This window comes from Diceros bicornis, chromosome 38 (genome assembly GCF_020826845.1).
Source record: "Diceros bicornis minor isolate mBicDic1 chromosome 38, mDicBic1.mat.cur, whole genome shotgun sequence".
Classification (NCBI taxonomy): domain Eukaryota; kingdom Metazoa; phylum Chordata; class Mammalia; order Perissodactyla; family Rhinocerotidae; genus Diceros; species Diceros bicornis.
In genome coordinates this window covers 12,524,645-12,547,242 of record NC_080777.1, presented here as the reverse complement: position 1 = coordinate 12,547,242, position 22,598 = coordinate 12,524,645, and the positions used below count along the sequence as shown (strand labels likewise).

The following is a 22,598-nucleotide window of genomic DNA, read 5'->3' as shown; positions in this document are numbered from 1 at the left end:
CGTTTATATAAAGTTAAAACACAAAAAAGTAATATTGCTATTTATGTATACATATGTAGAAAAAGTATAAAAGTGTGTGGAATGTTATGTACCAACCTTAGGGTAGTGGTTATATCTAGGGTGGGAAGGAAGAAAAAGGGATGACGCTGAGTATCCAGCTATGACTGTAATGATTAATGTCTTAATATTTTATTAAAATAAAATTATTCATTAAAAATTCATAATTTTTCTTAAAAACAAAAATCTCCTGCAAATGTGGCGGAATAGTAACATCAGTTGTTTAATCTTGGTGGTGGATACAGAGGTGCTATATTGATTTCTGTACTTTTTAAGAAATTTAAAATATTTCATAATTCTAAAAAAAAGTGAATGAAAAACATTCATTCCAGACAGAGAGGAACAGCTTGTGCAGAGGCCCTGAGTAGAGAAGGATCTTAGCAAGTTCAACTGAGAGAAGAGTGCTGAATGGCTGGAGTGACGTCCATCTAGATGTTATCTAGACTGTCATGAGATAAGCATGGTGAGGTAAACAGGATTTTGATTTTCAAGGCCTGGGAGCCCAGGTAAAAGGTTATGGATTTTGTTCTAGTGGCACTGGGAAACCACCAGTGGATTTGAAATAGTGTAGTGCTGTGTGGATAATGGATTGGAGGATGGGAGGACAGAAAAAAGAATGCAGAATGGATGTACAGAGACTGCTGGGATCCAGTGACAGGTGCCAGTATGGATGGATAGAAGTTGATAGATTTGAGGTAAATTTTGGAGGTAGAGTTGACAGGTCTTGGTGATGGATCTAATGTAGAGATTTTAGGAGAGTGTGTTGTTAAGGATGATTCTAAAATTTCTTTCATAAGGTGATGGATAGATATACAGAGCTGGAGAAAACCAGGGAAAGATCAAATTTGGTGTGAGAAATCAAGTACTGGATTTCAATTCCTGTGAGACAACCAAATGAAAATATTGAATAGGTACTTAGATATAAAGGTTAGGATAAGAAGAATGCTCTGGATGAGAAATTTAAATTTATAAGACGTCAGCAGATTGGTAATATTTGAAGCCATGATAAATTACCCAGGAAGAACAAATAGAGTAAGAAGACAAGGGGTCTAAGAACTGAACCCTGAGGAGCTCCACGTTGAAAGATTGAGTAGAGGGGAGAGGGTCCAGCAGAAGACTGAGCAGCCAGTGAGGCAGAAGGGAAGTCCAGAGGATGTGCTGTCGGAGCTGAGGAAGGAGATGGTCTCAGGTGTATTGAAGACTACTGAGAGGTTAAGCTGCGTGCTCTTTGTCCCAGTATTGGAAGAGAATGCATTTCACAATGGTAGAAAGGAGCTATCTTGAATAGCAATGAATTTGCTTTGACATTCCATTTATTGATGTATAATTTTTAATTATTAAAGTTATAAGTATCATGGATTTCATAAAAATTTGTTTATATGAATGTGTGTGTACACACAAGCACACACAGAGACTTATGTACTGCCTGGATTTGGTATAGGACTTATTGAGGATAGCCAGGACAAGATTTTTGTGGTGGATAATCTTAAGTGGGTTTTTCCATTGGTGTGAAATTTTTTTGAGGCATGTTGGCACATTATATTTTTGTTTTTAAATTGTGTTAAAATATACATAAGATTTACCATTTTAACCTCTTTTTGTGTGTGTGAGGAAGATCAGCCCTGTGCTAACATCTGCCAATCCTCCTCTTTTTTTTGCTGAGGAAGACTGGCCCTGGGCTAACATCCGTGCCCACATTCCTCCACTTTATATGGGACGCCCCCACAGCATGGCTCTGAAATGAAAATAAGTGAAGCGGTGCGTAGGTGCGCCCCCCCGGGATCCGAACCGGCAAACCCCAGGCCACCGCAGCAGAGCGCGCGCACTTAACTGCTTGTGCCGCTGGGCCGGCCCCCATTTTAACCGTTTTTAAGTGTACAGTTCAGTGGCATCAACATTAACAACATTCACATTGTTGTGTGGTCATCACCACCATCCATCTCCAGAACTTTTTTCATCTTCCCAAACTGAAACTCTCTACCCATTAAACAATAAACCCCTATGCCTCTGTCTCCCATGGGCCCTGGCAACCACCATTGTACTTTCTGTCTCTATTAATTTGACTACTCTATTCTAGGTACCTCATATATAAGTGGAATCATACAGTATTTGTTCTTTTGTGACCGACTTATTTCACTTAGCATAATGTCCTCAAGATTTGTTCATGTTATAGTATGTGTCAGAATTTCCTTCCTTTTTAAGGCTGAATAATATTCCATTGTGTTTATGTACCACATTTTGTTTATCCATTCATTTGTCAGTGGACACCTGGGTTGCTTCCACCTTTAGCTGTTGTGAGTAATATTGCCATGGACACGGGTGTACAACAAGTATCTGTTTGAGTTCCTGCTTTCAGTTCTTATGGGTATCTATACACTTTCTCCACATTCTCACTAACACTTGTTACTTTCTGGGTTTTTTTTTTAATAGTAGCCATCCTAATGAGTCTGAAGTGATATCTCATTGTGGTTTTGATTTGCATTTCTCTAATGGTTAATGTTGTTGAGCATCTTTTCATGTTCTTCTTGGCCATTTGTATATCTTCCTTGGAGAAATGTCACCTCTGAAAGTACTAACTTTAGATTTTATTCTGATAAAACACATATGTCATATAGACTTTTTGAAACATAACCAATTATTGGTTCTTCTATTTTCTTGAACTAGTTCTTGGTTTTGAGTCTACAACATACTCAAAGACAACATAGAGAAAGAAAATGTCAAATCATACTTTTGAAAAATGGGCCTTATATTGTTTAAAAAGTAAAATAAAAGAAAGGGAAATTTTAACATTCATGTTTTAAGTGGCTTATTTTCATTTGTTTTGGTTTTATATAAAGTGGTAAATATATTTTTATTCTTCTTAAATATTATTATACAAATCTACCTAAAAATACTGATGAAAGTAGTTTGTTTCCTTTTCAAAATTTATTTAAATGTAGGTTATATCATTTAATCTTTCATAAAGTGTCTGATCAACCAGTAGAGATAACTAAAGAGTCAGACTCCCACGGAAGGTTGTTTTTGGATAAAAATCGTGTGAAGGATCATTTAGTTTTACTTCCACCGTATTTTTCTTTTATTACTTAGTAATGAAGAGTAGTCGAATAAAAGTTTGTTTTATTGTGTATAGTATAAACACACACACACACCCATTTGAGTTAATCTGGGTACAGTTATCCTGTAAACCAAGTCTCAGTAAAGTTAGATTTGAGACTGAGAAACAGATCTCTTGTCTCTTAGTTCGTTACCAGGATCCTGTAGTGTCTTGTAAACAGATGAATTTCTTCAAATGGATGTTTTGATTGGCTCTCTGCTTTAGTGTTCTTTTTTAACAGAAATATGTCTACTTGTTTTCTTTAACAGTTGTTTCGAGAAGTACGAATAATGAAGATATTGAATCATCCTAATATAGGTATGAAATTTGTATATACAGTTAATGATGAAGTGTTTTCCTTAATTTGAGGCTGTTTGAAAAGATACAATTTCAAGGATATTTTATATAAAAAGAAGAAAAATGATAACCTGAGAAAGTGATACTTTGTGTAAATATAGATTATAAAGAAGTTAACTGCAGGTTACAAATTGCTGTTTTCTACTACCTTGCTATCTTCTGCTTTCCACTAAAATAATATATATGACTTGGAGGTAATGCATACAGATGTTTTTTGTATCTCCTTACTAAATCTCTCCAAATACAAATTGCATGCCATTTAAGTATTGATAAAAAATGATTTCCAGATCATTTGATAATATGCATTTTGGTTTGATCATAGTTTATAGGCAAAATAACTAATTTGAATTTTAAAGAAAATAAAGAGTTGATTTCAATTTTAGTGAATTTGTTTCCATAAGTTCTGATTTTCCCCCGTATTTACAAATAAATTCATTGATTACATATATTATACGAAGTCATTGAATTGTAAGAACTAAAAAGCCATGCTTCTTTTAATCTGTTTATTTTTTAAACACATATTTCTTGCACATTTAAAAATCTTATGTTTATTAGAGATAGTAATGTGATTATTTCTGGTATATAATTTCAAATTCGTGTCTGATAATTTAGTATTTTTTTAAGCAGAAACTTTTATAATATCACATAATTATAGAATTTTTTTGTTTCTATAACAAAGATTATTTAACATTTTAAGATAGGCTCATTATAATAGTCTCTTTTTAAGCTTTAGTTAAAATTGTATTCTGATTTTAAGATTTTCCTTTTTATTACCTTATTCTAATTAGAAGAAGTAATGGTTTTTTAATACCAGAAACTTAACTTCTTTTGACCCAGCAGTTGGTTCCAAATCGCTTCATGGTAAGTACTTTTCCTCTGTAGTAGTAATAACCCTTGAGAGAATTTTTAAACTTAAAGTTGTAATTAATAATTTTTAGTAAATACTTAAATTTTCCACTGTTCTGGTGTTACCTCAGATTTTTTTAAGCGTATCTAATAGGTGCCAACCATTGCAGAGTTATATCTCTAATTTCTTTTTTCAGTAAAATTGTTTGAAGTTATTGAAACGGAGAAGACCCTCTATTTAGTCATGGAATACGCGAGTGGGGGTAAGGATGAGGGGGATTGAAAAGTTATCTTTGATGAGACATATAGAATTATCAACACCTAAAGGTTCATTGTAATATTTATGTTTCCATTGTTGTTAATGAATGTATAGTTTTATTAAAATGCCTTTAAATAATATCTAAAGGAAAATTGAGTGTTTGCTTTCAAGACCTATTGATCCTACATTTAAAAGTTGGATTTTGGCTTATTTAAAAATTACTTATGGACATTTTTCAAAACTCTAAATTTGCATTGTTATCTATGAATATTTCAGTTCTCTTATCTAAATATTATAATATATCATAATGTTATGATTAGAAGCTCTAGGCTATAAGCAGGAAATCTCAAATTCAGAATGTACTTAATCACGTTTATAGTAAAAGCATGTTATAGGGTCAGATGTTTATTTCACTCATTGTTCATATATGACAGAATTTCACTATACATGCATTTTCAAGATAATCCATAAAATGTTTCAATTTAAACAAGTATTGGTCTATATATTTTACAAGTTAGAAGACTGAGTTGACGGGGAAATAGTAAGATGCATTTGTAGTAGAATATAATGTATATTTTCACTACATAGTGTCAAAAATGGGAGTGATTTTTAAACACTGAAATAGAATAGAAAATCGTTTTCATCTCCTGCACTTTCCCTAAAATGAGAGAAACATCAGCTCAAAATCACTGTTCTGTTAGGTATAGGACTTTCTCAGAAACAGATTTAAAATTTATGGAGTTAAATCATTTAATAAGTAAAAAGAGAATACTTGAAGGTTTTAAGGGCTCAGAGAATTTAAGCAATTGAGGAAGAGAGAGGGCAGCTGAAATTATTTAAACCACTTTGGCTAATTAACTTTTTTGCTAATCAATAGGAAAACTTAGTGTTGAATTTAGTGTTGAGTCCTTTTAGCTAATAAAGTATATAGATTTTTATGGTGATTCAGATTTTATGTAACTAGAATAAAGTAAATTTATTCTAGTCTATAGCATCTAAATATGTGTTTTAATATTCTTTTAGATTACTAAAATTTTTTACTATAAGTATTAAATATATTTTAATTGCTTTTTCAGTTTTTTATGCAGATTAAAAGTTTTAGTAGATTTGGTTTTTTGCAAAGCTTTTTTCATCCTGAAAATATTTCAATGTAGGTTTTTTGACTTAACCTGAAAACCTATGTCATTAATGTCTATTATTATAGGATTTTGAAAAAGTATTAATGCACTCATGCAAATTTGCATAAAATATAGGTCTATAATAAAATTAATCTACAAATACCACATAATGAACTCTTTTCCTATTTTTCTGTTCCTTAGTTAGATTTATATAACAATTTGTCAGCTTGGGAACCTTGAGTGTTATTTTTAGTTCAGTTATTTTTTTCTTTTAGTAATCTAAAGTCTAGAGAAGGGGGCTAGACATGCTTTGATACTTTGATATGAGAAATTATAGACTGCTAAAAATCTGTGGACACCATTCTATTTTTATGAAGGTCCGCCACAAGGCTGTGTTAATATTAATATGTGTACTGCTTTAACGATCAGTGGTAAGTACAGTCAACTCTCTATTGGTGCTGATGAAGGGGAGCAATGGCTGGAGTAATAGAGCACACAGGGTCATCACTGCTCTCCTTCAGTAGCATAACTGGATGGGGCAGTGTTGTGTAGTGAGATGTGTGCTGGAATGCAGTCCTAACCAGGTGGTCCCTCACTCAATTCTGATTCCTAGTGATGGGGTTTCTCTAGGTCTTGCCAGTCAGTGATCCTGTAACAAAACCATCATGGTTCTGTGGCAGTAAATCTAGAATCATTTTCTTGCCTTTTTAATCTATAAATGGCAAGGTGGCTCTGGAAAATAAAGCACTTAATATTTTTCCTCTGAAATTTCTAAATATTTTAGCATTGAATCTGATGTGCACACTAGAAACCTAGCATGAGCAAGAGTTGAGTCAGACAACTGCCTCTTTGCTGGGAGTAGATCAGTTCGTTCTGGGTCACTAATGGGGCAAAAGATCTTCAGTGATTAGAAAGGCTGGGAACTCCTTTATGATTTTGAACCATGTTTCATCCACAGGAGCCCATTAGAAGTAGGTGCCAGGGCCACTCTGGAATGGTCTGTTTATTCCTTCTTTCATTCATGCAAACAATATTTATTAAATGTTTACTATGTACTAGGTAATAGTCTAGGTTCTGGGATCACCTGGGTGAGCAAAGACAAAGTCCCTGCCCTCAAGAAGATTACATTGTAGTTAGGGAAGCAAATCATAAAGAAATTATTTTTAATAATTGAAGGCCTGTGTCATGTAAACACCTGGACATTCCAGGAAGAACTTAAGAGTAGTCCAAATCTTTGAACTCTTACGTCTATCTTTCCTAGCCTAAACTCACATATCTAGAAGTAGCAGCTATGATGGGTCCACTAGAGCATCCATTCAGTTCTCTGTTTTCATCATCCCATTTAATCATTTAAGTCTGCTTGATATAATACGCTGTCTGACATTGTAGATGTATTAGTTTCATCTGACATACATCATGTATTTTATTTTTAATATTTTACTTGTATCTTAGGACTGATATTTCATATATGTATATGTAATATATCTGTATACCTAGATACAAATATATGATTTATTGAGTGCTTACTATATGCCAGTCACTGTGCTAAGCACAAGCATTATTTCATTTAATCCTCGCGACAATTGTGTGAGATAGGCAATAGATAGAAACTGGGTCTTAATGAAGTTAAGAAATCTTCCTCATGTCTCCCAGTAGTTCCTTAGGGCTAAACCAGGACATAACAAAATTGAGCTGATTATAAGTTTTTAAACACTTAAGTATTTAATTATAAGTTTTTAAACACTTAAGAGTTTTTAAACACTTTTCTGTACTTTCTAAGAGCTCTTTAAGCCACTTTGTGAGTTTTTAATACACATGTATATCTATATGGTGCAGATTATAAGAACACAAAAAATAAATTTATCCCTTACTCTGAGATATTTTATTTTTAATATTGTAACTAAACATTCATTTTCTTACTATTATTGGCTAGAGAAACATGAAAAGCCTTGGACATGTAAAGTAATGGATCTATTAGAACATTTCTACAGTTTCTAGTTATCTTTAAATTATTTCAACAAATATATATTGTCTATCCACTTTGTCTTCTGTCATGGGGATGGAGATACAAATAAGGTGATGATGTTCAAGTAGTTTGCAGTTCATTTGGGGTAATAGGAGGTACACACAAGGATGATTTAATTCTGTATAATAAGTAGTTAAATACTAAAATAAATGAAATGAGTGTTGTGAGAATAAGCATAATGAGAGTATAGGAAGGAAAAGAAGGAAATCAACGTTATTGGAAGTAGTAAGATGGAATCTGACCAAGACTACATGACAAGTGGAATTTAAAAAAGAGTGATTCAGCGCAATATGACTTTTGTTATTTTGTTTGAAATGTAGGCTCCAAATACAAAGCCAAATGTAACTTTTGATTGTCCAGGCTGTGGCTTCCCTTTATTAGAATGGGTAATAAAGAGTTGACTGTATTTTTACATAATACTTGAAAGCAAAAAGCAAGTTTTCTTGGTTATGTTTTTATGACTTTTTTAAAGAGTCTTGCTGAATCATAAGCTGCTATGGACATTCAATTTCGTACGTAATTTTTTCCTTTTTTTCTGTTCATGTTATAGTTTGTGATTTACATAGGACTATCAGAAAATTGTGGGCCAAAAGCTTCTTTAAAAACAAGACGAAAACTTGATATTGCGTATATTGTTAATTGAAAATCTGTGTATATTTTACCGCCTGCTTTGCCTTTCTGATTCAGGTGAAGTATTTGATTACTTAGTTGCCCATGGAAGAATGAAAGAAAAAGAGGCCCGTGCAAAGTTTAGGCAGGTATGGAAAGTAGTTTTCAACTTTGTTTTCTGATATTTTTAGTGATGTACAATGCACAGTATCACAAACTGGACTTCAGAGTACATGGTATTTTAAAAGAAAAATTCCTGCTTTCTTAAACTCTTTAAGAATGGAAAACTGAAAAAGAAATCTATTCTTCCTGAATTTAAATTTGAATTAGTTTCAAATGGTTATTTTTAGATTATCATAAATAGTGAAATGTTTATAGGTGAGACTCATCTTATTAACTCATTGATAGTCTTGGAAATATAGACTAGACTGAGATAGAAAAGAAATACTTCATCCTTTATCCAATAATTATTATCAAATATTATTAGCTTTATGTATACAGTATAAATGTAACTGTTAAAAATTTTCTCTTATAAGTAAAGATGTCGTGGTGTTAGAACTCATATTTTTGTAGATTTAAAGACTACGGTCAATTTTATTTGGTCAAGTAGGCAAGGAACCTTGCAAATGTGGCAAAAGAAATATGGTAAGATATTTATATTTCTAGTTCAACTTGAATATGACTTGTTACAGAAATGATAAAATAAGAAAAAGTAATTTAAGTTCATCTAAGATTTCATTGTTAATTTTTAGGAATGAAGTGATTAAAATTAGCATACTTTATAAATTACTGTAGAAATAAATTAATGAATTGTAAATTGTTCATAAAATTCACTGAAGTAGAGTTTCAGCATCCAACTTACTATATCCCAAACTTTACCTCAGTGAATTTAAAATATTTCATTTAAAAATAGCTCAGTACCTTTTCTGTAAGCATGAACACTGATTCTACAATTAAAGAGGTCCTGTAATCCGTAAGTTTGGGAAACACTGAATACTGATGTAAAATTTTCCTCTAGGAGATTTTACATGTGTGTTAACATATAAACAATTGGAGAAGTCCTGAAGAAGAGAAGAAAAAACCTGTTAACTTTTTTTTGACATAGCCTTCTCCAAATTGATCATGGAGTGAGTTTGTTCTGAGAAACCTGTGTTATTCATATCTCACAGAATTATAACTTTTTGGAACACAATTTGCAAAATGCTTTATACCAAAGACATGCATAGCCATTTTATTCAGGGTAGATTCCTAGAAGCATCCATCTTAAAATAGCTGAATCTGAAGACAGCTGGTAACGAGGAAGCAACATTGAGAAACTGGATGGTGTTCAGCCACATACGGTTAGATTCTTTCCTAGCCTGGGATGGAAGTCCAGGCTTACCTTGAGTAAAGCACTACCGTCATCGCTTTAAACATCATTGTTCTTTCACTATCAATCATGGCAGTTTTAGTTAGTAGCCAACCAGTAAAAAAATTCCAGTTGGCATTAAATATTCCCATTGGGATCTTAATGTATCGTATTTTAAAGACTGTTACTACTCACTCTTATTCTTTTTAGTCAGCTGGTTTTATTTATTTATTTATTGAAAACGTGTGTAGAAAATTGTGCTGGGTACTATATGGAATTAGAGAAAGTGAAAATGCCTGTTATTTTAAACAGCTTGCCCATCTTAACTGACGGGTGGGATGCAGAATAGGAGGCTGGGACACAGATATTTTCATGAAGGTCCAAATAATTACTAATTGGCTTTTTAAAAAAATAAAGTCTTAATTATTTTGAAATCAGCTTCGTATTCCTTGTATTACAGAGGTTGAGTGTCAAATGAATGCTATTTAAAATGTAAAACAATGGGAAATATTTTCCTTATAATTATTCATTCATTATAAATGTTAAATGTATTTACAATATATGTTTGTCCCCCCAAAATAAAAAAGGTAACTAACTCACCTTTTTAAAAACCAGAGACACACACACACTATTTTGTAGTTAGTTGACGAAAGGTTATATTTGTTTTTAAATTTATTTTTGAGGAGCTTATTTTCTTTATAAATTTATTTAAAACTCTTAAAGAATTAATAAATGTACATTTTCTTTTATTTTCTCTATATTGCATGAAATTACTTTTTCAAAATTTTAACATGAAGGAATGTACTGTATTAGCAAGGATATAGGTATATATGTCCTTGATTCTGCTATTAGATATAGCAAAGACGCTAGGACAGTTTAAGACCACTTTAGCAGCCATTGACCATACAATGCCTCTGCATTCCTTAAGATTTGAGGGCCTGCAAGAAAATCATAGCATTGATTCAGCTCTTCCAGTATCAAGACTACTACCTAAAGCTTGGGAATTCCTGACCCACTTGTAAGTAATTGCAAAGCACCCCAACAATTACACCTCATGGCAAAACACTGACGTGTCTGGTCCTGGGTCAGTGCAGGGCTGATCCTAAATCGTGTTTTCAAGGTCCATGGCAGAAGGATCATAGGGAAGTTCCTACGTCCTTTTTATGGAGGTACAGAATGTTTTGAGATGGGAGAGTCTGGCCAAAGAATAATGCAGTAAAACTTGGGCTTGTGGATGGGGATTCCTGCAGTGAGTCAGACGCCAGAACTACTTCTCTTTCGTGGCAGAAATTGCACCCTGCCAGATAAGCGTGTAATGTTATAAACCACCATGTTTGACTACTAGAGGGCAGAGGTCATAGAGTTTGGGGAGAGTGAATGCTTAATACAGCATTCTCTCTCATTCTTTTTAATTACCTTTCCATTCTTCGGGCTTTAAGGCTCAAGAGATTTTTATTCCAGAAGTGACTATAGAACTGCTTTCCTAGAGACCATTATGTCTAATGTGAAATGCTATTCCAGAAGTGACTATAAAACTGCTTTCATAGAGACCATTATGTCTAATGTGAAATGCACATTTGATAACCAAATTATTGTCTGTAACATGCCTTCTTCCCTGTGTCAAGACAAAGTGACTTTAAAAAGATAATATCATTATCAGCAAATTTCTGTCATCCATGTTGCAAAAATAGCCTTATAATATGAACATACTATAGCACCTATAGTATCTTCAATAAGATGTATTAATATTTACATATAGAAGTATATATCCCTGGGCTAATGAACGTAACTTCGGTGAAAATTGGATATTGGAATTCTGAAGCATATTGCCTAAGAAAACTAATACTACAAATATTCATTGTAAGATTCTGCTGTATTTGGGGTTTCACGCTTCAAATTGATCATAATCATTCACCGTTGCTCTGCTCAAAAACGTTTAGTGGCTCTGTAGTACCTGCTTAGTTTGGAATTCAGAGACTTGTACCAACCTGTCTATCAAGGTTTAACTCCCACTATCACTGTTTTCCCACCTGCATTGTGTTGCTTCAACATCAGTGCGTTTCACCTCCTTACCCCCTACTTCCCCATCACCAGACCTCCACATTTTAAAATATAGCCCTTCAAGGATGGCTTAGATCGGCCAGGAAGCATTTCTAACTGAAATTATTCTTTATGATTCCCTCACTTCTGTGTACCTCTGCTTCTATGATTCTGCCTCGTATTATAGTTACTCATATACATATTTTCTTCTCCTAATCAGACTGTCAGCTCCTTGAGGGCAGGGTCCATATAGTGTTGATTTTTGTATTCTTCTAGCAACAAGCACATTTTCTTGCACATAGCGGGTACTCAATAAACTGTTGAATCAAAATAAATCTAATTGAGTTACATATTACTCATTGTGTGTTGATTTTTTTGAGTTCATGTCTTCTCTGAACCATGTTAATATACATTAGAATAATTTTATAATACAGTACTGAACTATCAGTTTCACTTCTACTACTTTGAAGTTCATTTTTTAACCCATATTTCTATTAGTGTGGTCATACTTTACATCACCTTTAGACTTTTAACAGTCTCATTTCTATCTCCATTTGTCAATGCCTAGCCAATATGTAACCTTCAGACTGCTTATATTTACCTGAATCCACAGAGTTGAATGTTCTGCTGTACATAAAATGATCGTCCTCCTATACATTAGATATAATTATATGTACAAAATAGTTCTTGATTGCTATCAGATTCTTGCCATTTCTGTATTTTATGTAGTAAATAACTATCGTAGAATGTTCATAACCTTTTTCTCATTTGTATATTTGACTCTTAAACTTTTGAGTTCCTCCCTGGTTAGCCCTTGTCCCCAAAGAGTCCTATGTAATGGTAAAAATTATGTCTGCATACAAAACCTAGTTACCAGTGTAGAATGCTTTGCCTGAATTAGTGACAGGTTTAAGATTAAATTTCATTTTCACCTCTTTACTTTTGACAATTGGGTTTCTTTTCAAGGCTCAAAAATGTTCCCATTTCTTTATATATGAGCAGACAAATATAGGATGTTGCTAAGCACCCCACTGATAAGTTCTTAGTAAATTGGCCTCACTAAAGAAACATTCCTTGAATACATTTTATATAATTCCTAAAATAGAGTTTTGCTTTTTGAACTTGAACCAAGTGTCTTGGGATACTGATTCACGTGTGCGAAAGCTCTTATTCTAACACTGGAATAAACCATTTGACCAAAACTACAAATTGTACGCATTTGATCATGTAGACAGAGAAATATAACAACACAAAAATCATCACAGGGCTGGCCCCGTGCCTTAGTGGTTAAGTGCACATGCTCTGCTACTGGCGGCCCGGGTTCGGATCCCGGGCGTGCACTGACGCACCGCTTCTCCGGCCATGCTGAGGCAGCGTCCCACGTACAGCAACTAGAAGGATGTGCAACTATGACATGCAACTATCTACTGGGGCTTTGGGGAAAAAAAGGAGGAGGATTGGCAATAGATGTTAGCTCAGAGCCAGTCCTCCTCAGCAAAAAGAGGAGGATTGGCATGGATGTTAGCTCAGGGCTGATCTTCCTCACAAAAAAAAAAAAAAAATCATCACAGACTCTGACAAAGAAATACTTTGGTGTATTTTAACAAGAGAATACTACTTTTCCACATTTAAGAGTGAAAGTTCCATCACTTTAATATCTTTAGTTTTCTGAATGAAATGAACAGTGAAATTATTAAATATTATTTTGAAACCCAAGTTAGTAGTTTATCTAAATTGGAGGTGATAATTGGGGGAAAATTGCAGTGTTTTTACCATAAAATCATTTAGAATCTTTTATCTGAATGTTTGTTTCAGATTGTATCTGCTGTGCAGTATTGTCATCAAAAGTGCATTGTTCACCGTGACCTTAAGGTAAGCCACCGATTTATAACAAAAAATTCTGAATTATTCACAGATATTTTATAGTATTAGAGTTATCTTATGGTTGCCTAATTGTGCCAGGCACTGTACAAGGAAATTAGTTATCATTTAATCCTCACAGCAACTTTGTGAAAGGCAGTATTTTCACTGAGAAAATGAAGACAATATGAATGAGAAGTTATCTATCATTAAAGGCTAGAGGATTTGATTCACCGTTAATTAGTTTATTTTAATAGATCAGTGTGGAACTTTGTCCCAAACTAAAAATGCCTGAGGTCCTGTTCAGTCAGAAGCAAGGTCAGGGCACGAATCCAGGTTTGGATAATGTAAGAGCCAGTGCTTATTCTTTACATTAAACCTCAAAGAAATAAGGAGAGTTTTTAAATGTTTTTATGAGCATCAAATGGGTGTGATTAGTATAAAGTGGCATACATTAGAATAAGAAATGTATGATAGTCAACAAATGTTTGTGACAGTGAACATGGGAGCACAGATATCTCTTCAAGGTACTGATTTCATTTCCTTTGGCTATATAACCAAGAGAAGGATTGCTGGATCATAGGGTAGTTCTATTTTTAGTTTTTTGAGGTACCTCCATACAGTTTTCCATAATGACTGTAACCAGTTTACATTCCCACCACCAGTGCACAAGGGTTCCCTTTTCTCCACATCCTTGCCACCATTTATCTTTTATATTTTTGATGATAGCTATCCGAACAGGTGGGAGGTGATATCTCATTGTGATTTTGATTTGCATTTCCCTGATGATTAGTGATGTTGAGTACCTTTTCATGTACTTCTTTTTTTTTTTTTGGGAGGAGATCAGCCCTGAGCTAACATCCGCCAATCCTCCTCTTTTTTTGCTGAGGAAGACGGCCCTGGGCTAACATCCGTGCCCATCTTCCTCCACTTTATATGGGACGCCGCCACAGCATGGCTTACCAAGCAGTGCATGGCTTACCAAGCAGTGCGTCGGTGCGCGCCCGGGATCCGAACCAGCGAACCCCGGGCCGCCGCAGCAGAGCGCACGCACTTAACCGCTTGCGCCACCAGGCCGGCCCCATCTTTTCATGTACTTCTTGACCATGTGTATATCTTCTTTGGAAAAATGTCTATTGAGGTGCTTTGGCCATTTTTTAATTGGATTGTTTATTTTCTTGCTATTGAGTTGTATGAGTTCCTTATATAGTGTGCATATTAACCCTTTATCAGATATATGGTTTGCAAATACCTTCTCCTAATTGTTAGGTTGTCTTTTCGTTCTGTTGATAGTTTTCGTTGCTGTGCAGAAGCTTTTTAGTCTGAAGTCTCACTTGTTTATTTTCGCTTTGGTTGCCTGAGCTTTTGGTGTCATATCCAAAAAGTTAATAGTACTATATTGAATACTGGCAATTTGCTAACAGAGTAGATTTCAGATACTCTCATCACACACACACACAAATGGTAACTATGTGAGGAGATATGTTAATTAGCTTGGCTATTATAATCTTTTCACTGTGTGTATGTATATCAAATCATCATGTTGTATACCTTAAATATATATAATTCTTATTAAAAGATAAAATAATAAAAAAAGAAAGTAATGGTTGTAACCAAATAAGTTTTTTTTTTTTTTTTTTAATGAAAGTGGAAATATGTCCGTGGGCTAAAACATTTGTCTTTTTTTTTCTTTTTCCCTCTTCTTCCAAATTTAACTTACGTTGTTTCTTACCTAGTAGTCTGTTTTTCTTTTTTACTTCTTGTCACATGGCCTCTGTCGATTACTAGCACTAGTTTGTGTTATATTTGAAAATACTGTCCTGCGCAGTTGTCAAAAGTCTAATCCTGTATTTTGGCTTCATTTTCCTGAGATTACAGGTTTTCTACTGCTCCAAATTTTTCTGTTTCTTGTTTTCCTCCCTCAGCCATTTTGAAGGGAAATCACTTCTGCAAAGAAAGAGAAAAAGAGGACGGTACCCCTGCCTGTGTGTTTGCCCCCCAGCTTTATCTCATTTCTTATATGAAAAAAGAATCACATTCAAACACTGTGTTTTCCTTCCAATCAAGTGGAGGGAGTTTCCTGTACACTCTGGAAGGAGACCTCAGAGCCCCCTCCAGCTCTCCTCTTCTGAGGAGCATGGATACTTTGATATCCATCCAGACATCTTCAGAGAGACCGAGGAAAGTCCAGCTTGCTCACAGATGGCCTCAGATATTTACAATGTCCAGGCCATTACATCAGAACATCAAAATAACCTGCTTTTGTCACACAGTCCATAAATTATTTATATTATGATTTAATATAAATCTCCCAGATTTATGTGCTGTTATAGTATTTATGTCATAAATCACACCACATTTTTATCATGTATTTTTGGGTGTTGGATGTATCTCCATTTTCCAGAACAAAGATACCAAGCTAGCATACCTTAAAAAAAGAGAAAGAGAATGGGGTGGGGGAGGGAAGAGCTATATGATGGGCAGAGTGCCTGGCTGTCATGACTCTTGGACTCTCCAATGATAGAGAGAACTCTGATTTTCATTTTAGTCAAATTTTACTCCAATTTGTAACCTCATAAAGAACATCTACAAAGCAACCTATAATTTCGTTAGTCTATCGGTTGTAGCATAGAGTTTGAAACAAAACATGTACAAAAGCAAATCTTTTATTGAATTGCTTGCATTTACAAAAGGCACATTTAGAATTTTTTCTTTGAGTGATTTCTTATTTAGGATTTTAGAAAACCAGCATCTGAAAACATGGAGGGGGAATCACTGCTTTCCACCAAAATATACCTCCAGAAGAGAATCTAGTTTTAGTACAGGAAAAGGAAGCTTCAAACAGACAAGATCTAATGGAGGCTGTACTCTATTGTTTTATTTTACTGAAAGAACAGAACTTTGTTGAGGAAGCATTCTATGAGAGAGAACGAAGGATCTAATTCAGTAGGACAGAACCCCTGACTGGCAATTATTTTAGGTATACTCTTGAGCTTTGCATTATTGACCAGGGATACTCTATTAAAATAGAACACCTTTGGGTAAACTTGTTGGATTAAGCCCCAAATGGATTAGCGTTATGCTGACTTACATGTTTTTGAAGTAGGTCATATTAAGATATAGTTCCAGGATGTTTGTTACCATGAAGAAAAAACGGGTTTAAAATATCCTATGGAAGAAAATGGGTTTTAAATAACCTTTCTTAGAGAGTTACAGATATGCATATAAATGAGAGCTTTCCTTTTATAGTGTTAAAGTTCATTCTTATATAGATGTAATTCTGAGCAGCTCTGCGTTGAAGTACCATGCTGGGCTTCTAAATTTGAGATTACGTTTAAAAACGAGAGGCAACAAATATGTGTTTGGGATCTGACATAATTATAATGAATCTTTTATTTTACATAGGCTTTTTACATTGTCCCTTTTATTATCTTCCTCTTAGGCTGAAAACCTTCTCCTTGATGCTGATATGAATATTAAAATTGCTGACTTTGGTTTTAGTAATGAATTTACAGTTGGGAACAAATTGGACACGTTTTGTGGAAGCCCACCCTACGCTGCTCCCGAACTTTTCCAAGGAAAGAAATACGACGGCCCTGAAGTGGATGTGTGGAGTCTCGGGGTCATTCTCTATACGTTGGTCAGTGGCTCGTTGCCTTTCGATGGCCAGAATTTAAAGGTATCGGCTAAATCGACATTAATGTAATCCCCAAGCATGATCATTTCAAACGCCGGTTATAAGTGCTTTCTTTTGCCTTTTTAAGGAACTGCGGGAGCGAGTCTTACGAGGGAAGTACCGTATTCCCTTCTATATGTCCACTGACTGTGAAAATCTTCTCAAGAAATTACTAGTGCTGAATCCAATAAAGAGAGGCAGCTTGGAAGTAAGTACTTTTTTGTACTCCAGATTTAAAGTTTAGCAATTAAAATATTCCAGGAACTGAAGAGGATTTTAAATAATTTACTCCCTGTGTCTTTTTAGGAAAATTGCCAAATCATCTAATTTGCCTTTTGTTTAGAGCTAGGGAAAGGGATGTGATTCTGTCACTGCTCAAAAGTTGTCACAGAAGGTTTCTTTAAAGACTGTTATTTCTTCTTTGTCCTGTAGTGAAGTATTAAATTAAAACAGCTTAAAAATAGAGATAAAATTGACTTTTAGATGGAGAAGGAGGAAAACCTAGCCTCTGTCAGAAATTGCTTGATCCAATACAGAAACCTTATATTTAGTAAGTACGAATATTTCGAGGATAAAAGAAGATAGTGGAAATTCTAAGTGAGCAAATACTTCATGGCTGTATCTGAAATTAGTATCTGATATTAAAAATTTTAATAGAAACCTCTCAACATCCGTACAGAAAACTTACAATTTAAGTAGAACATATTGCAAACAGGTATTTCATTTCTTAACACACTGTTGTGTTGCCTACATACAGTCCCTATGTGAGGTTATTTATAATAATAGACACTATTATAAATGTACTAAATGTGTTACAGCCAAATAACATCAGAGGTTCACATAACCAAAATGTCTAACCTTTTTTCCTCTGACACTGTAGTGAGAACAACTCATTTCTTAAGTATTTTGCCCATCTGTTTTTAAGAATGATATTATAGCCTATACTAAGATAATTTCAAGATTCAGCATGTATTATTCACTGGTACTTTTTGTCCTCATTTATTTGCCTTAATAGATAGGGTAGAAAATTCAGAGAATTAACCTCATTTAAACTGTACTTTTTTAGTGTAGCAATGGGGCTTTCTGGCACGGACTCCATGCTGGTTAGGAGGCAGCCTTGTAGGGAGCCATCCCTGTGTACAGAGCTCTCAGGTTAGTTTGGGCTTTGTAATTATATTTCCACAAATATTTTTCACTAAAAGATACAGTATGTTTTGATGGAAGTTAAGGGATGGTGACTTCCATTGGGAAATTATTTTAAATGCTTTATATCAGTGAATCAATTATCAGATATTTTTTACTGAATTGTTTGTTTAAATGTGGTTAGTTCCTTCCTATGGTTTTTGTATTTTTTTGGGGGGGGGGTAAAAGAATATGTTAATGACGTTTTAATAGAGAAGCCTGTGCAGTAGAAATGCCCACTTTCATATTACTGCTTTTCTAAACTTACTTTCAATCATTATTGATAGAAAATTGTGTGAAGTAGTTTAAAATTGTTGACTCTCATGTCAGTTCTAAAATTTTATGGCAACATAAGTCTGTCTTAATCTGCTTTATGACCCACTTTTATCATAGGAACCTGATTTACCTGAATGTCACTTAATAAAGTATCCATAGTTGATGCATCAGCTCAGCTGATGAGCAGAACAAAAAGAACGTACAAAAATTATTTGGGGGGAATAGATGTTACACATCTCTGTATCTCTGTGGACAGCTGATAAGATGTACTTAGTGTCTCAATGATGATTAATTTACAGTAGCCAAATGTTTACCTCTTTCATCCTTTGTATTAAAATGCAAAAGATTAAAGTTTTAGAATTTTATGAGCTTAATTTAAAAGCTGAATTATTATTATTAAAATATTTGATCATCAGAAGCTCAACTTGATGTATTTGAATACAGTCTGAGCCTCCTGCACCAGCTTATCAAAACTAAGTTTTCAGCCATGAAACCATGAGTCTTCATTGGAAATATTGTCATAATATTACAGATATCACTATATAAAGTCTGATCTGCTTCACAATTCCCAGAAATAACTTTCCAAAGAAATCTGACATCGTTTAAAAAAAGAAAGATTTTTTATACCAAATCTTAATAAACTCTCTTTGAAATAGCAGTGACATTGAAAATTACATTAGTTTTCACTTTTATTTTTCATGCGAAGTTTATTATCAACTTTACAGCAAAAAAAAATCCATAAATATAAAAAACAGCTGTTTTCAAAATACTAGTCTTCAGTCTGTAAACATAAATTTTTATACAGTGGTAGTGTTTTCATGTCGTGGTGCGTTCTTTTTGTTTTTAACATGAGTATGTACTTTTTGCTTTATCATAAGAGTGAGCTCCTTCCTTGTCAATAGCAGTGTTGTTTTCCTTGGATTATGTATTATAAGTTATTTAACTATTCCCTGCTTGTTGCACATTTAACTTGTTTTCGTTAAAAATAATGTGATATACTTTTTTTTCTTTGGGATATATGTGTAAATAAATTCTCCAGAGCATAATTAGTAGGTCAAAGGGTATAAACACTCTGATAGGTCTTAGAGATTATTGCCAGAAGATCGTGTGTGATCTAAGGCATTTGAAGATATCTGTTCTATGGCCGGCCCCGTGGCTTAGCGGTTAAGTGCGCGCGCTCTGCTACTGGCGGCCCTGGTTCGGATTCTGGGCGCGCACTGCTTCTCCGGCCATGCTGAGGCCATGTCCCACATACAGCAACTAGAAGGATGTGCAACTATGACATACAACTATCTACTGGGGCTTTGGGGGGGAAAAAAAAGGAGGAGGATTGGCAATAGATGTTAGCTCAGAGCCGGTCTTCCTCAGCAAAAAGAGGAGGATGAGCATGGATGTTAGCTCAGGGCTGATCTTCCTCACACCCACACACACACATACACACACAAAAAGATATCTGTTCTCCACAGCTGGATTCAGTATTGGATGTAATAATCTCCAGTATTTGATGCCTTTATGGTAGTAATGTAGTTTGTCATAATTGCTTTAATGTGTATTTATTTCATTAGAGATAATGCCCGATATTTTTAAAAACTAGTTATCTGTGCTTCTTCTTGTGTAAACTCTCTGTCTCTGAACTATTGTGTAAAGGAGTCTAGTTTATCAACCTTGTAGATTTTTATGAGCTTTGTACATTTTAATATGAAATATTTCCCCTGTTAATTCCTGTATGTAAAAAAATGAAACTCTATGTATTTTTTTTGGTGTCACTTGAGTATCATGAGTAATTTATTAAATGCTAGTCTTTCTTCACTATATATAGTTTGTTATTATTGAAATTTGATTTACAGAATCTTATGCAGCTTACTGTCTTTTTTGTGTGTGTGTGAGGAAGATCAGCCCTGTGCTAACATCTGCCAATCCTCCTCTTTTTTTTTTTTTTGCTGAGGAAGACTGGCCCTGGGCTAACATCCATGCCCATCTTCCTCCACTTTATATGGGACGCCGCCACAGCATGGCTTGCCAAGCGGGGCGTGGGTACGCGCCCGGGATCCAAACTGGCGAACCCGGGGCCACCGCAGTGGAGCGCATGCACTTAACTACTTGCGCCACCAGGCCGGCCCCAGCTTGTTGTCTTATTAAATATCTAGTTTAACTTACACACCTTCCTCTTGCTTCTCAAATATGACTGCATACTTAAGTATTTTTTAAAGCCTTTTTAAGTTAAGCACCTTATTTATCCTCCATGAAAATAAAATTGATGAAATTAGTTTTACATGCTACTTGCTTGACCTGTGGTTGTTTGTAGATCTAAACAGTTACATAATTTTTTCAGGTTTTATGTATGAATGTTGGCAGCACTTGCTAACTGCACTAATAATGGGAGGGGCAGTATCACACCTGATTTTTAAAGGATTTGTGTTTTATGTTATACACTAAGGTTTTTTTTTTTTTCTTATTTACTGGAATATGGGTGTGTCTAGATTTTTTTATTAGAAAGAAACTGAAAAACTTTTCTGCTATCCCCTCTATGTATATCTTCTTTCATTTTTCCAGTCCTTAGCCAGGATGGACCGTGTTACCTTTTAAAATAATGCAGAATTTGAGCCTAAAGCAAAGCTCCTCCTTAATGGATGGAGGATTGTATGACTCCTTTTCTCTGTCATCTTTGATCCTCCTCAGAAAGTATTTATTTTTACTTGTAACACCGTTTTCAGCTGCTGCTAAGATAATCTTAAAAATCTTGTTTATGTCTGTCCAGTACAAGTGACAGTGAAGCAAAAAAATAATAATAATGATCTTTTTTTAAAAAATGAAAGATTTCTAAGTACAAATTCAGAAGCATGTGGTGTACTTTATCAAGGTTGAAACCATTTAAGAAAAATTATTTCTGTCTAGCCATCCTAAAGTCCATAGTTTTTTGATGTGCACCTAAGTGTAGGGTATATATTTCCATTGTTAATTTGTTTAATTCTTTGTAGTTTATCTGAATCAATTATTTTGCTAGAATTTCTCAGCAAGTAGTCATTTATGTTCATTGGCAGTGATGGCTAGAATAAACTTTCTTTTGTTAAGTTTGGAATCTTGTTTGACCTCTTGTTTCTTGTTTTGAGATATCGCAAAAGAAATCTGAAATGGATTCGTTTATTCAACTGGGTCTAGTGTAGTCTCTTGACCTAGTGATTTATACCCTGCCTGAAACCACGTAGCTGGGGCTACATGAACCCTCTCCTGTCACGCAGCACCTCCATTTCCTGGGGACGTTTCTCCCTTGGCTTTTCATGTTAACTCTGGTTCCCATGGAAGAATTTTGTATAGACATGAGGTACACACAACTAAGGATGGTACTTCCACATGTCTCTTCTCTTTCATACTTCCATATCTTGTTGCTTTCTGTGCCTTATTCTGGGAAAAGACCTTCAAATTTAGAATTAATAGAGTTAATTCCCCTACATGTTCCCGTAAGCACATCTTCTTCCTTCCCACCTTTACCTTCCATTCCTTTTACCTAAGGAAATTTTTCCTCAGATTTCTTTATTTTGCTTTGAAATACAACTGTTTTTGTGAGACAGACTTTGCTAACTGGACTCTTGGCAATCCCCAATGACTAGAATAATAAGAAAGGAAAGCACAACTATGTTCTTTCTCTGGTTGCTGCCCAATTGCCTTTGCTTATCACTGTGACTTTTCCACTTGCCCTGGATCGGCCTCGCCTCAAGTTTATTTTGTGTGAGGACTAGCAGAATCAGTGCTCCTTCTATGGGTCCTTGGGTTGTTCCTTTCCTAGTGCTAATTCTAAGATGTTACTCATCCTCCTTGTTAATAAAATGTAGCATTTCTCCATTGCTTATCA

General features: G+C 34.6%; 1 protein-coding gene across 4 annotated transcripts in view; it reads left to right on the top strand.

Annotated features, from left to right (window-relative positions):
- Positions 1-22,598, top strand: part of MARK1 (microtubule affinity regulating kinase 1) — a 120,635-nt gene that overhangs the window by 65,946 nt on the left and 32,091 nt on the right. For 3 of the 4 annotated variants that reach the window (XM_058533679.1, XM_058533680.1, XM_058533678.1), the window contains exons 4-9: positions 3,421-3,469; positions 4,552-4,617; positions 8,445-8,515; positions 13,570-13,626; positions 17,057-17,293; positions 17,379-17,498. In XM_058533679.1, coding sequence (XP_058389662.1) covers positions 3,421-3,469; positions 4,552-4,617; positions 8,445-8,515; positions 13,570-13,626; positions 17,057-17,293; positions 17,379-17,498 — 600 coding nt within the window. Of the gene's footprint in view, positions 1-3,420; positions 3,470-4,551; positions 4,618-8,444; positions 8,516-13,569; positions 13,627-17,056; positions 17,294-17,378; positions 17,499-18,356; positions 18,431-22,598 lie in introns of those variants that run through there. The other variant, XM_058533681.1, reaches the window with a different exon arrangement.